This window comes from Nicotiana tomentosiformis, chromosome 10 (assembly GCF_000390325.3).
Source record: "Nicotiana tomentosiformis chromosome 10, ASM39032v3, whole genome shotgun sequence".
Lineage (NCBI taxonomy): Eukaryota > Viridiplantae > Streptophyta > Magnoliopsida > Solanales > Solanaceae > Nicotiana > Nicotiana tomentosiformis.
This window is the reverse complement of record NC_090821.1, coordinates 52397298-52413707: the sequence shown is the minus strand read 5'-3', so window position 1 is coordinate 52413707 and position 16410 is coordinate 52397298. Positions and strand designations below refer to the sequence as shown.

General features: G+C 35.5%; 1 protein-coding gene across 1 annotated transcript; it reads left to right on the top strand.

Annotated features, from left to right (window-relative positions):
* The first annotated feature begins 2495 nt into the window (after window positions 1–2495).
* On the top strand, window positions 2496–12187 carry LOC138900165 (uncharacterized). The gene is made up of 4 exons (XM_070186880.1): window positions 2496–2657; window positions 10376–10525; window positions 10608–11091; window positions 11373–12187. The coding sequence occupies exons 1-4, from the start codon at window positions 2496–2498 to the stop codon at window positions 12185–12187; spliced, it is 1611 nt and encodes a 536-aa protein (XP_070042981.1).
* Window positions 12188–16410: the final 4223 nt, after the last annotated feature.

Genomic DNA, 16410 nt, shown 5'->3' with positions numbered 1-16410 from the left:
TACCAGGTCTTGGCACACACTAGTAGACTTGTAGTTTTGGATTATTTCTATGGTTATGATTTTACTCAGCTGCTCTCGTTTTATTTATTTTAAACATGTTGTTCCTTAAATCTTTTAAATTAAGAAAAGTTTAATTACTTGAAAATCTATTAAAAGGTAAAATCACGTGGTTAGTTCACTGTTGGCTTGCATAGCGGCAGTGCCACTGCCGGGCGCCATCACGGCCTATAAGAGAATTGGGTTGTGACAAATCCATTTGACGTCAATATGTACTTTAGGAGTTTTAGAAATAGATTTGGTCGCACAATAAGTAAATTCTATAGCTTGTTTAATTATATGATGTGCAGGGATATTGTTTTTTCTAAGTTCAAAAGAATTTGTATTCCGTATAGTCCAAATGTTCCATAAACTAAAAGAGAGGAATGTGTGTGGATGGAGGTTGTAGGGCATATGCTTATTTCTTCCCTTGAAAAGTAGATGAAGCCACAAAGATAGAGTAGAAAATCGATTCAACATATTAGTGGTAGCTTGTAGACCTAGATTTTTCCAGTAATTTTGTACATTAGGACATGTCAGAAAGATGTGGTTGAGTGTTTCATTAGGGTTTTGACAGTATAAACAGTTCGCCTCTATTAGCAAACCTATGTGGTGGAGATATTGATGAGACGGTAGACGGTTATGGTTAAGGAGCCATATGAAATACCTAATTTTTGAGGTTACGGGGAGCTTCCAAATCCATTTATATTGAGGTTGGTGTGCATTAATTGAAGGTACGTGATTAAGGAGAGAAGTGTACATGGATTGTACTGTGATTAAACCATTGTTTGTCAAAGCACAGAATGTACTATCAATATTATTTTTGTATATATGAAAGTGCTGATTTTGCATAAGGGCTTTGATGCATTGAGGTATTTCGAAAAGAAATTTTTGCTAATCCCAACCTGATTGAGTTCTATATGATAGGATTGTGAGGTTGATGACTTCTTCTAGGAAGGGTCCAGAGATGGTAGAGCGCATGGTAGTTGCAGCTCCAACCCAAGCATCAATCCAGAATTTTATATGTTGGATGTTGCCTATGTGCCATTGTAAGCCTAGTTGGCAGTGTGACTAGCCTTGGAGAATGTTCTTCCAGGTGTGTGAATGAGTTTTAGTGGAAGAGTGTGTAAAACAATATTTGTGAAGTAGTGTTGTTGCCCAAAGTGTGGTTGGTTGATGGAAGAGCCGCCAAGAGAGACTAGCATGTAAAGCATCATTTTTAAGAGACATTTTTTTTGTATGCCTAATCCTCCAAATTCGCGGGGGGTGATTATTTTTTTTCCATTGTATTAGATGGAGTTTCTTTTTAATGGAAGTAGTGCTCCAAAGAAAGTTTCATTGATATTGCTCCATTTTATTTATTATGGATTTAGGAATAGAAATGTATTGCATTACATGATTAGAGGTTGTTAAGCGTGGATTTGATCAGAGTTGCTCTCCCTGCTAGGGATATAAACTTAGTCTTCCAGCCTGCGAGGCAAGTTTTCAAATTGTCAAGGAGGAATTGAAAGTCAAATTTTTTGTGGTTTCTTGACGAACATAGATAGTCTACCGAGTTGGAGATGCTGCGCAAGAGCATTTCCATGCACAAAATAAAAATATAGGGGGAGAGGGGATCGCCTTGGCGAATACCTCGAGACGGTATAAAAAAATTTATCCTTGTGCCATTTATCAATATTGAGGTTGATGTGGTCGTGATGTATGACATGATTAGCATAATTATTGAGGGTGGGATATTAAAAAAGAAGAGTGTACTTAGAATGAAGGACCATTCTAACCCGTCGAAGGATTTTTCTAGATCTAGTTTTTGAAGCATATGGCTTTGTTTACCCCGTATTTTGCAAAAATGTATGAGAATTTCTTGGACAATGATCTCATTGTCCGAAGCGCGCTTTCTTTATTGAAAACTAGATTGTGTGGTCCTATAATTTTATGTAACAGGGGCTTGAGCCGATTGACTAAAATATTTGTAATTAGCTTATAGATCGTATTGCAAAGGCTAATCGGTCGGAATTGAGCAATTGAGACAGAATTTTTTTATCTTGGGTATGAGGCATAAATAAATTTTATTTATTTCAGGGAGAATAGTGTTATCCGCAAAGGCTTTATAATAAAAAGCAGTAACATTTGAACCTACTTGCGACCAGTAATCTTGAAAAAAATACGGGTATAAGCCATCAGGTCCTGGTGATTTGAATGGTTTAAAGGAAGAGAGGGCTTGAGTAATTTCAATATCCTTGAGAGGGTAGACTCAACCACCAGTCGGTTAGGTGAATGAAACACCTCCTTCTCCTTTAGAAGTGATGTCTGATCAAATTACTAAAGAACACCCTAACCAACCTATCATGAATCTAATAGTCTGGAACTGTAGAGGCTCGTAAAATGCAGAATTTAGGCGCCAATTCCGCTCTCTTCTATATAACCATAGGCCAATCCTTGTAGTACTATTAGAAACACATATGCAAGACCACATTAATCTTAGGAATGACTTCCAGTTCACTGATATATCTCAAGTCTCATCCAATGGGCTCTCTGGAGGTATAGTTATTTTGTGGCATTGCGATTTAATTAATGTGGATGAACTTCGCATGTCTGAGCAGGACATACATTGCATGGTTCAGGTATGGCCTTTTACTACTAAATAATTTTTTTCTTCCATTTATGCTAGCACATCTATTATATCTCGTAATATTCTCTGGCATAATTTAATGCATTTACATGACAACTATACAGGACCATGTCTAGTAGGGGGACTTTAACGAACTTCTACGGTCTGCTGAGAAATTTGGGGGAAACCCTATAAGCAATAGACGTGCAGATTCATTTGCTCAATGTATTAACTATTGTAACCTTATAGATTTAGGTTTTAAGGGTAGTCGTTTCATGTGGTCTAATAAGCGTCACCACGGTTATACAATTCTAGAAAGACTGGATCGCATTCGAGCAAACTATGAATGGCTTTAACTTTTCCCAGAAGCTGTAGTCCAACACCTACCTGGAACTCATTTTGATCATTGTCCTTTACTAATATCTTTAGAAACAAAGCATACTCCCCGTAAAAATATTTTTCGTCTAGAAACTATCTCGGCAACTCACCCTTCTTTCCATCCACTAGTTAAACAAACTTGGAGTAACCGTCCTTCACTCTTAGATGCAACCCAAATTTTCCAGCAAGATGTCCTTACTTGGAATAAAGAAACTTTTGGGGATATATTCGTTAAAAAAAAGAAGAAAGAAAGCTTCTTGCTCGATTAAATGGAATCCAATCATCCATTCATTATCCCACGAGTAGTTTCTTAAAAAATCTAAAGATCCAACTCACAAATGAATTCAGTAGTATACTTAGGTTAGAAGAAGATTTTTTAAAGTTAAAATCTAGAATAAATTGGCTAAATGACGGTAACACAAAGTTCTTCCACATGATAACCTTACAAATACGTAGACGAAATCGTATTACCGCTCTTCAAGATAGTGTAGCCAACTGGTGCTTTGACCCAACAGAAATTCAAAATTCTATCCTCCGATACTACAATACCCTTTTTACCATAGAACAAGCCTCTTCCGATAGACTCTCCTCTCCTGTTCATAACAGTTACTTAAGTCCTGCTAACATGATACTCTTTTAATCTTGGAGATCTAATGTTTGTTCTCCTACTTTAATATTTTCTTTTATCATTACAGCTAATATATTAAGGGATTTTTTGGTTAATACTTTAGAATTTTAATCTCGACCTAAATTTCGTATAGCATAATACAGAAAAGTGGTTTGCAGTTTTAAAAAAATAAATAAATAATTGTTGCATGACTAGTGCAGTGGTTTCATTGAGGTATGAAGTGATATTTGCATTAAATAATACTACAATTTATATATTATTTTATAAAAATAGAATGTAGAATCGAATATATGTACTAGCAATACGACGATTAAACTATTTAATTAAAATGCCCTTACAAACTAAGTTAGTCGAGTATAAGAATTTTTTTCAATTATTAGTGAATGCATCGTATTTTCATTATTAATTATCATAAACACTCCCTACCATCCATGTATAACTAATATTAGAATCAAAAGACTCCTGAATAATAGCAACAACAATAATAAATCCAGTATAAAAAGACTCCTAAATGGATCATTCAAATCTATTTCTTAAATTTTGTGTTAAATTAGCATCACTATACAAAATGTAACGATGAAAGTACTTCGTCCCAAATTATATGGTGGTATTTGAATTTCGAGAATTCAAAAAAAAGAAATTGACCGTATATTTTTCATATTCCTTTTAAAATTTTGATCAGTAACTATTGTATCTTATAGTAATTTTTACGTAGTTTTTAAATATATAAATTTTCTTTCAAAAAATTAAATATTCTATGTCCAAATTCACTACTAAAATTAATTTATTTAGTTCTCGAAATTCACATAAATTGGAATGGAGGAATTAGTAGTACTAGTAATAATTTATTAAATTTAATTTGGAGGTTGTAATGTGTTTAGGGTCCATGTTAGTGGGACCAGAGTTTTGAAGGGAAAGCCGTTGGAAGTAGGGTCGGGTGTTGGACCATGAGTTTTGGACTTTGGTTGGCGGCAGACTGGTGGCGCTGGCTTCCCCTCTATTGTACGTTGGAATTGTCCTTTTTTTAAATCTATTTTCAAAATTTTGAAATCTTGAGCCCCAAAAGAGTTGTCTTTTTATTAGACTATTGTAAAGTATTAGCAATCATTAAAACGGTAATAGAACAAGGGAATGATGAATAACAGAAAGAATTTATGTGAAATCAAACCTTTCAAGAAAGATTGTTCAATGATCAAATATTACAAGTCAAACTATAATGATAAGAGTCTGAGTAGATTCTTGCTTGCACCTGATTTTTACAACGTAACAAATGAATATAAAATATGTGTCTTTGCATATTTATGTTTAAATGAAATATATTCTTACTATAATCTTTAAGTAATAATATTGAGTTGCATAATTTGATATAAACACGCAAATAAGTGGTTAAATTTTTTTTATCGGAAAATGGTAAAAAATATCCCTATTATTTAGTAAATAATTTACTTTTATGTTTTGTCCACTATTGGTCAAAAAATACATACAACTTTATTTTCTAGTTTAAAATTACTCTCGCGATGAACGAAAATTTCTGTGGTACCTTTTTAAATGTGTTGATACTTTTTTTTAATGCGTAAAAGTAAACCCTTTACCCAAGAATATGAGTATTTTTGGTCGTTTTCCGTTTTCTTATTGTTCCTTTTAGCTGTCAATCAAGGTGACACCCATGGTCCTTATTGCCAAATTTATGAACTATCCTTAGCCATTAGATGGATCACCTCTCTATCAAAATCATTACCGTACCCTTTTGATAATAGTTTCCCAAAGTTTAGGAAATCATATAAAATCTTGTTTCCTTCCTTTGTTTCTTGTCCAAAATGATTATTCATTCCACACTTCTTCTTCTTTTGTATTTTTATTGTACTAAATGATCTTGACATAATTGAAATATTTTTTGATGTCCAAGTTGTAACGTTTTCCAACCTGTATTTTGTTTTCTTACCTCGTTCTTCTTTTCAGATGGATTACTAGAAGTCTAGAACTATAAACAAAGTTACAAGCTGAATTTATTTATAGCTTCGGATTTTGTATCTTAATTATTAGAGGAAACAAACTAGTCAATAGCATTAATAGGTAATCTAGAATAAATGGTAAATAACTTGTAGATTAAATTACATTTTTAGTGATAAAAATTAATATTGGTGTTGTAAAAAATCAATCACATTGGTAACTTGTAGATTAAATTACATTTTAATGATAAAAAGTAAACAATCAATCACATTGTCATTCTATATAACATAAATCTCATACATAAAGAAGGCGACACACTAAACCTCCCGTTTTTTTTTTTTACATTTTGCACCTCTAATATATGCATTCTTATTTTATTTTTTATTTGCACCATAGCTCAATATTTTAAATGATGTGTATCCTTATCTCTTTATTTCCTTGTAAAACAGTAAAGTTATTCTTTTTTCTTGAATAATTAATGAGGGAAAAATAGGAAAATACAAGAAAAAAATATGGGGCAAAATGAACAAGAGATTAGTAGTATTTCGCCTGTAAAAATTTACATACACGAGTGTTCAAATCAAACAATACTAATTTATCATAATTAGAAGATAAATTAAAGTATATAGTTTAGTGATAACTACCACGCCCTAAAAAGGGACTTGAGTCGCGAGTCGGTGTTAACGAGAGATTGGAGGTTTGGAGACAGACACTTAAGTCTAAGGGTTTCAAGCTGAGCAGGACGAAGACGGAATACCTGGAGTGTAAGTTCACCGCTGAGCCAGGGGAAGTGGGTGTGGATGTGAGGCTTGATTCGCAGGTCATCCCGAGTAGAGGCAGCTTCAAGTACCTTGGTTCGGTTATCCAGGGGGGAGGGGAGATCGACGAGGATGTCACACACTGTATTGGGGTAGGATGGATGAAGTGGAGGTTAGCATCTGGAGTCTTGTGTGACAAGAAAGTGCCTCCGATAATCAAAGGTAAGTTTTATAAAGCGGTGGTTAGATCGGTCATGATGTATGAAGTTGAGTGTTGGCCCATTAAGAACTCACATATCCAGAAGATGAAAGTAGCAGAAATGAGGATGTTGCGGTGGATGTGCGGGCATACTAGGATAGATAAGATTAGGAATGATGATATTCGGGAGAAGGTGCATGTGGCTCCCATTGATGACAAGATGCGGGAAGCGAGGCTTAGATGGTTCGGACATGTTCAGAGGAGAAGTCCAGATGCTCCGGCACGGAGGTGTGAGCAGCTGGTTGCGGAGGGCACGAGAAGAGGTAGAGGGCGGCCTAAGAAGTATTGGGGAGAGGTGATAAGGCAGGATATGGCGAGGCTCCAGATTTCTGAGGACATGACACTTGATAGGAAGATGTGGAGGTCGAGTATTAGGGTTGTAGGTTAGGAGGTAGTTGAGTCGTGCCTTACTTCGTACCATTGTGGGACTAGCCATTCAGGATTTTTGTCTAAGATAGCTAGTGGCAATGTTGTGGCTTACTATTTCGCTTTTTAGTGCATGTCCTATTTACTAACTATCGCTTTTGCTTTGCATCTTTCCTCTAGATTTTACGGTGTTCCTATTTTTCTTATGATTGTTGTGGCGATACTAATATTTACTAATATTGTCTCCCTTTGCTTTGCATCTTTCTTCTGGATTTCATGGTGTTCCTATTTATCCTATGAGTGTTGTTGTGATACTAATATTGTCTCCCTTTTTGTCCTTTTGTCTTTTTATTTTTTTTTGAGTCGAGGGTCTTTCGGAAACAGCCTCTCTACTCCTTCGGGGTAGGGGTAAGGTTTGTGTACACACTACCCTCCCTAGACCCCATTAGTGAAATTTTACTGGGTTGTTGTTGTTGTTGTTGTTGTACCACGCCCTAAAAACTTCATCTTAAACTTGGCATACTCTTCTGAAAGCATTATCGTTTGCGCTCTTATGGGTAAGCACTGAACTCAAGACTTTATGGAGCCATCTGGCCATAGATTTTGTCAAAATAAATTTGGATTTTATTTGGCAAATACATGTTTGGCCATAGATTTTGCCTATATTTTGACAAAATTCCAAATCCCTAAACCAGCTCAATAACTGATTTTGGGCCAAAATATCACTATTATATTTTTTAAAAATTGCCCCAAACTTTTGTATTTTACAAAAGATCCCACCATTTATTATTTTGTAACAATGTTGTTTCGTCTTCTCGGTCACTTGATAGTGTATCATGTAATTTATTATAAATATAATAATTTTGTATCAAATTTATTTATGTTCAGGACTATGGTTTGCGATAATATAATGAATGTTATTGATAATGGTACTGTTGGGTATTTGTGATAGCTTTTAGAACTTGTGGGTATAAGTCATGTTTCATATTTTTCCAAAATAAATTTGGGAAATATGTTTTGAAAACTGACGTCCAAATACATTTTCATCTTCAAACCAAACTTCACCCAAATCAGATTTTTCAGAACAAATTTGGGAATCTATGGCCAAACGCTAGCTATATTTTGAGAGCTGACAATCAGCGGACCCGTTTCACCCATTAAAAAAGAGGGCAAGTGCACAAATAACCATTCTCACGGATGCTATTTAGAGATTGACCAATATTTATTTTGTCATGAAATCTTAAACTAATAATCTTAACTCCAGGATAACCATTTGAACAGAAAAACTTAAATTTAGGACGCACTGACTTATTCTTAAATAGCATCCCTTTAGAGTGACTATCTGGTGTCATTTCTAATTGTAAAAATAGCACGGGTTAGCCAATTTTCGGACTGGTAATTGAAAAATAGCCAGCGTTTGCAAAGTCATTGAAAAATAGCCACTAGTTTGCTGCAACACGGAACGGTCCAACATAATATACTTGAGATTGGTGTACCTGTGTATGAATTTCCAGCATATTATGCTAGAACTCCAACACGCAGAAAGTTTCAGCATAATATACTGGAGATTGGAATACCTGTGTATGAACTTCCAGCATATTATGTTGGATCGATATATTATACTGGAACTCCAGTATTAATTTACCGGAACTCCAGTATAATATGCTTGAGTTCCAGTATATTATACTGTAATATTTTCCGGATTTTGAACAATGTTTTCGTTCAAATTTATCTTTACATAAAAAGTGACTAAATTTCGATTACTTTTAAAACTGTGACTATTTTTCAATTACCACTTGTAATTCTGATTATTTTTGAATTTCTCCCTTTCTAATTGGAGTTGGAAAAGGCAATAACCCAATAGTAATTATTCTCTTTTCAAAACCTTTCTATTGGGCTGGATGTAGAGGTGACAAAATGGTTAAAAAAATAGTTATCCACTCATATTATCCATTAAAAAATGAGTTGGATAATGAATTTTTTAAAAAGGGGTCGAATATGGATAAGAATCATATTATCCACTTAGAAAATGGTTAACCAAATGGATAACCAATGGATAACTAATATGTTTAACTTTTACATTTGTAAAGTTTCAAATTTAGGGTTCCTCAAATTTGGGAGACTAGGAATTATCCCATAAGTAATCATATTCAAGAAGCAATGAATAATATGAATATCCATATTATCCGCCGGATAACCCGTTTTCTATCCGTTTCAAATACAGGTCGGGTCGGATAATTTTTCTATTTTTTAAATTATCCGTTTTCAACCCGCTCATATCCGACCCGCCCCGCCCGTTTGCCACTCCTGGCTGGGTGCATTAAGAGCTGAACGACCCACGAGGGGCTGGGGGTTGACTGGACCCAGTAAATCGGCCCCGAGTCTCGGTCCGTGCAGTTAACCAAAAAGATTATTTAAATTCTAGCAATTTTCCAGACGTTGTCCAATGATTATTTCTGCAATATGACCATTGGCCAACACTTATAAACAGCCAAAATGGCTACCCAACTCCCAAAAACACCACAAAACCATCAAAATTTTAAGCTTATAAAATACACTTTGGCGTTAAGTTCACCTATAAATACCTCTAACAATTCTTCATTTTTACTTAGCATAATTAAAATTCAAAAACAACAAAAACTAGCCCTGTAAACTACGTACAGGGTCCCGATGATGTCTAACAAGGACTCTACATCATCAAAAAAAAAAAAAAAAAATTCTTCTCTTTTTTTAATAAGGTAAGTGAAATCTTCTGATCTATATGATGCTATTATACGTATTAATTTTACATAATATCCGTTGGAACTTCCGTATCCATTTTTTACTCCTGATACTCCTAAAGAATATCCATACACCAAGATATACTGATGGTAATGTACCGGGTCTACTAGCCAAATACAAGAAAATAAAACTAGAAAAGAAATTTAAGAAGGCATAGCAAGAGGAATAAAACATGAAAGTTGTTGAAACTAGACAGCAGACACAAATGTCCGAAACCTAATAGTTGAAGTTGTACAGATTATCGACAAAAGGAAGCAAGTTTTTAATTCACTATTGTAGTATAACGTGAAGGCGCAATGCCAAAGATTTGAAGTTTAGAATAAGTAATCCCCTGCAATGTAACATAAAACGAATGAGAGATTGAAAATTTGAACGGAACAAACCAGTGAAGTGAAGCTTAACTGAGAGTAGAAGTAAGCCCTATACAGTTTCTTCACCACGTAAGTATGAATTATGATACCACTGAATAAATATCACGAATCACAAGAAAGAGATAAAACCCAGTACTTTTACTGTTACAAGTACGTAGATGCTAACAGAGTTGCATTTTTGTTCAAAGTCAACGTTCTCAATTATTACCTTAGACCTGTTAGGAGTCTTTTAATGTTTAGCTTCCTAATGTTAAGAGAGCACAATTGCAACTTCTTTGCAAAGAGTTTGAAATTCCGCACATGAAGGCAGGGGAAACCGTGAATGAGTTTTTTGCTCGAACTCTCACCATGGCTAACAAGTTAAAAGCAAATGGTGAAGATAATGGAGATGTAGGGGTCGTGGAAAAGATCTTGAGATCCATGACTCCCAAGTTCAATTATATATGTTGTATGTTCCATTGAGGAATCCAAGGATACAAGCACGATAACTATTGATGAGTTGCAAAGTAGTTTGCTTGTGCATGAACAACGCATGAGCTCTCCAATTGTGGATGAACAAGCCTTAAAGATTGCTCATGGAGAACAATCCGGTGGAAGGAACCAAGGCTTTGGAAGGGGAAGAGGCAGATTTGACAAAACTACAGTGGAGTTTTACAGCTGTCACAAGCTTGGACATTTTCAATGGGAGTATCTACAAAAGGAAAAAGTGGTCAATTATGCAGAAACTCATGGAGAGATGTTGTTGATGGCGTATGTTGATTCAGGTGCTAACGATAAAGACACATGGTTTCTTGACTCAGGATGCAATAATCATATGTGCGGAAAGAAGGAATATTTTTTCGATTTTGATGGAAGGTTTAGAGATTCAGTGAAGTTGGGTAACAATTTAAGCTTGAGTGTAATAGGAAAGGGAAATATAAGGCTTCAGGTGAAGAAAACAACGCAGGTTATCACAAGTATGTTTTATGTACCAGAACTGAAAAATAATCTATTGAGTATTGGATAGGTAGAAGAAAAAGGGCTTGATGTTTTGTTTCAACACGGTCAATGTAAGGTGTATCATCCTGACAGAGGCTTAATTATGGAGACACAAATGACTTCAAACAGGATGTTTGTCGTGCATATTGTATCTCGACCTATAGCATCTGCTTGTTTCAATACTATTACAGAAGATGCAATGCAACTTTGGCATCGTCGGTATGGACACTTAAGCTTTAAAGGCTTATAGATTCTTCAGCAAAAAGGCATGGTGCATGGTTTGCCGCAACTCAAGTCTCCTCTGAAATTATCAAAGACTGTTTGGTGGGAAAGCAACAATGTGATCCATTTCCAAAGAAGAGCAATTGGAGAGCTTCACAAGTTCTACAGCTAATATATGCTGATATTTGTGGTCCGATCAAGCCTATATCTAATAGCAAAAAGAGGTATCTGCTCACATTCATTGATTATTTTAGCAGAAAATTATGGGTTTATTTTTTGATTGAGATGTCTGAAGCCTTTGCTATTTTTAAAAGATTTAAGACTTACATTGAAAAAGAGACGAATTCTTTTATTAGAGGCTTTCATACATATCGGGGAGAAGAATTCACTTCACAAGAATTCTCTAGCTTTTGTGATGAGAATGGAATAAAGAGACAATTGACAACTCCATACACGCCGCAACAAAATGTGGTTGTGGAGCGAAAGAATAGAATTATTATGAATATGGTCCGTAGCATGCTATCAGAGAAGAAGCTTCCCAAGATATTTTGGCCTGAAGCAGTCAATTGGATAGTTCATGTCTTTAATTGGAGTCCGACATTGTCAATAAAAAATAAGACACCAGAGGAAGCATTGAGTGGAAACAAGCATTCAGTTGAGTACTTTAGAGTTTTTGGCTGCCTTTCTCATGTTCATGTGTCTGATAATACTAGATCAAAGCTAGATGATAAGAGTTTGTGTTGTGTTTTGTTGGGAGTCAGTGAGCAATCAAAAGCTTATAGACTTTATGATCCAATTTCACAAAGGATCATTATAAGTAGGGATGTCATGTTTGAAGAAGACAGGAGCTAGGATTGGGATAACAAACATGAAAAAGCAATTATGTGTGACCTGAAATGGGATGAACGTGACGAGGAAGAAGCTCAACATGATGAGGAAGCAGTTCAACCAGTTCCTGTTGCCGAGATAAGGGAAGATAATGAACCTGGTTCGGAAGAAACAAAGGAAATACTACCTTTCTCTATCCCTTTGTCTTCAGACCATCAATCCTCTACTTCAATACAACAGAGGACTAGGCTACCACCGGTTTGGATGCAAGACTATGAAATATGTGACACCATCTTAGAAGAAGAAAGTGATATGGTTATATTTGCAGCCATTAATACTGATCCTATTTACTTTGAAGATGCCGTGAAGAGTGAAAAGTGGCGGCATGCCATGGACGTCGAGATGGAAGCAATAGAAAAAAATGGTACATGGGAATTAATAGATTTGCCTGAAGGAGGAAAAAATATTGGAGTTAAGTGGGTTTATAAAATTAAATTTGATTAAAATGGAGAAGTAAATAAATACAAGGCTAGGATTGTCGTGAAAGGGTATGCCCAACAACATGTGGTAGACTATACAGAAGTATTTGTACCTGTGGCGCGTATGGAGACAATTCGATTGGTAATTGCGCTTGCAGCTCTAAGATGATGGCCTTTGTACCAGCTAGATGTAAAGTCCGCATTTTTACATGGAGAATTGCATGAAAATATTTTTGTGGAACAATCTTGTGGTTATGTACAGAGGGGAAATGAACAGAAAGTATATAAGTTAAAAAAAGCACTTTATGGGCTTAAGCAAGCATCACGAGCTTGGTACAACCGTATAAAAGCCTATTTCATGAAGGAAGGTTTTGAAAAGTGTGACTACGAGCATACATCATTCATCAAGACAAGTAAAGATGGCAAAATATTAATTGTAAGTTTATATGTTGACGATCTTATATTTACTGGCAATGATGAGTTAATGTTTGTAGAATTTAAAGGTTCCATGAAGCACGAGTTTGACATGATAGACCTTGGAAGAATGAGACATTTCCTTGGTTTGGAAGTTTAGCAAAGATCAGATGGAATTTTTATCACTCAAAAGAAATGTGCATTGGAGGTACTGTAAAAGTTTGGGATGGATAAAAGTAATTTTGTCCATAATCCAATTTTTCCTGGCTTTAAGCTTATGGAAGATGCGGACGGGATCAAGATGGATAAGAATTATTATAAGCAAATTATAGGTAGTCTCATGTATCTCACAACAACTCGACCGGATATGATGTTTGTGGTGAGCCTTATTAGCAAATATATGGAAAATCCCACTGAACTTCATTTACAGGCGGCAAAAAGGGTGTTAAGGTATTTAAAGGGGACAATTGAGTTTGGCATATTTTACAGGAAGGGATGAGATGATGAACTTTTTGGTTACACAGATAGCAATTATGCTGGCGATTTGGAAGATATAAAAAGCACACCAGGCTATGTGTTTATATTGAGCTCAGGAGCAATATCTTGGTCTTCAAAGAAACAACCAGTAGTGAGTTTATCTACTATAGAAGCAAAATTTATAGCTGCTGCTTCATGTGCATGCCAAGCTATTTGGTTGAAGAGGGTATTAGAAAAGTTGGATCCTAATTAAGGCAAGGCATCTATTATTCACCGTGATAATAGTTCTGCAAGCTATGTGGTCGCAGCAAGCACATAGATGTGCGTTTTCACTTCCTGCGAGAACTCACAAAAGATGGCACTATGGAATTGGTTTACCACGGTACAAAGGAACAATTAGCTTATGCGATGACTAAACCCCTCAGGCTGGATGTCTTCTTGAAGTTGCGAGAATTGTTAGGAGTTTGTTTTAAGTCTAAGATAACCTGAGTGCTCATAGCATTCATTTTAAGGGAGGAATTGTTAGGAGTCTTTTAATGTTTAGCTTCCTAATGTTATTAGAGTTCTTTGTTTGTCGAGTTCTTCACGTCATTAGAATTTGTTAGACTCTAGGAAACATAGTTTTTGCTTTAGACGTCGGTTATGTAAGGCTATATATATCCATATTCGTTTCAATAAAATTATCGAGTTCCTCCTTCATATTTCTTCTCTCTGCATAAGTTTTCTTTGGTTTTCAACAAGACCAAGGTCATATCTGATCATAGTAACTTTCACTTCACTCCATTCTATCCATGATTTGCTGATGGCCTAAGGCAGCAGCATGTCGCTTTCTTTAGTGTACTACACCCAAATTAGCCACGCCCTAGCTAATTGTTTTTTTGGTTAAAAGGTAAGGATGCAGTTCATAAAGTAATATGGTTTAGGTGTGTTTACCCAAAAATAAGTAACAATTAAATTTGTATTCGATTTAAAGGATACGTGGTTTAATTCAATACGAATAATTAAGAACAACAAGTAAATGAGTTAAAATAAATAAATAAATGATCAAACCAATCGCAATGTAATGACCAAACCTGATCTTAGTTTGAATAGTAGAGATCATCCTTGATTGGACCCTTGATTCAAGCTCGGTCGCGAGTGAAGAAAGGAACAAATGAATAATGCCTTGAACAAGAGCTAGAAGACAAAAGTAAACTTTTATTGCTTTGAGTTGCGTGTTATCATGTGTAAGAATAAAGAAAACATTCCCCTTTATATAGTAGCGGAATTTCAGTACAAGTCTAAATAAGGTAAAAATCTTCTTTTCCCGGTAAATGTCGATCTACAGTTGATACTGACGGGATTCGCACCGTAATATCCGGTTGAGGGAGAATATTACGACCTCTATTCGTCGTGCATAATTGTTCTCCGCGTTTCTCGAAGTCCTGAAGCTCTACTCGATGTGGGTCCGTTATTTCACCGTGCCCGATTTCAAATACACCATTCGTTCCCCCAAGTTTTGATATGAGGGGTCCTTGGGCCTCGATCATACTCACATCGAGTTATGCCTCCCCCTTGTTTCCACATCAGGAAATCAGGGACGACTCTGTCTTTGATTTTACCCGTACACAAGATGCATCACGGGCCGTGAGTAAAAGTCCGAGATTTAAGACTTCTCTCAAACTTCTATTTGAGTGCACATTAAAAGATTTTATGAGTGATTTGTTGTATCTTGAAAGGAGGATGGATAAAAATCTCTTCTGAAGTCAACGCCTACCATGGCATGCCTCGTGAAACTAGTTTTTCCTATCCAACATAAATTCTCTCTTGTCTATTACTAAAAAGTATTAATTGTTGTGTCTTTGTTAGTTGATTAAATGCTCTTCGGCGAGTTACCATTTCTAACTATTTCCAACATCGGGCCAGTGTTCGTTTACCGTTCTCTTCTTAATAGCCATTTAAACCAAACGTTAAAGAAATGGACCATTACTCTCACACTCTATTTGGATGGGCGTTAATCGTCACCCATGATTTTATAATGTACAATATAGTATTGTATTATATCATATTTTATTAATAAATATAATATTTGGATAGATTGTTTGTTATGATTTAATAACATTTTTAATGTTTGTGTAGACAATAAATTTGCGTCGAAAAAATAAAATCAAGATCGAAAAATATTGCAATAATCGTAGTATTTGATTTCAAATAATATGAGTGTACAATCTCTATGAATCCTCTAATTCTTCTTTCCAATAGTTAATAAATTCAAGGGCCTTTGAGCTTGATCTTGAATATGTAGTTGTTGCCACAAACGATGATCTTAAATTCAATTAGCACGGACTTTGATTTGAACTCGTACTCCTTGAATCTTGATTTGTTCTTCGTTCTTGAGCTTGAATTTGATTTCTTGAACTTGAACTTGAACTTGATTGTTTGAAACTTGAAATTTGTTGAGAAATTTGCAGCGTTTGATCCACGAGTTCTCTCTTGCTTCTTGTTATAACTTTTGGTGTCTTTTCTGGGTTATGAAGACCCCTATTTATAGTTGTGGGAGGGAAGAGTTGTGATAAGAACAAACTCTTTCCGATCAATCAAATTGAAGTGTGACAATGCCGCATTTGATTGGCCAGAACATGTCACTTGTACACGTGGCACGATTTCATTGGCTTTTTAATGCGACTTGGCGTGCCTTGTCATTTTAACACGTGGCATGATCCTATTGGCTCTTCAGTTTGACTTGGCATGCCATGTTATATGACACGTGACACCAAACTGGGCCTCTAGGAAGATGGTATATTGGGCTCAATGAAGTGGCTCATTGTCTTTAGCCAAGTTAAATGGGCTAGCTCAATATATTAAGATTTATTTATTTAACCCATATAAATTGGACAT

Excerpts from the sequence above, each read along its gene's own strand:
- LOC138900165 (XM_070186880.1), top strand. The coding sequence starts at position 2,496 with ATGCAAGACCACATTAATCTTAGGAATGACTTCCAGTTCACTGATATA. Across the intron at positions 2,658-10,375 it reads ACATACATTGCATGGTTCAG|CTTCCTAATGTTAAGAGAGC; the intron begins GTATGGCCTTTT and ends TTTAATGTTTAG. Across the intron at positions 11,092-11,372 it reads AACAACGCAGGTTATCACAA|CAAAAAGGCATGGTGCATGG; the intron begins GTATGTTTTATG and ends TAGATTCTTCAG.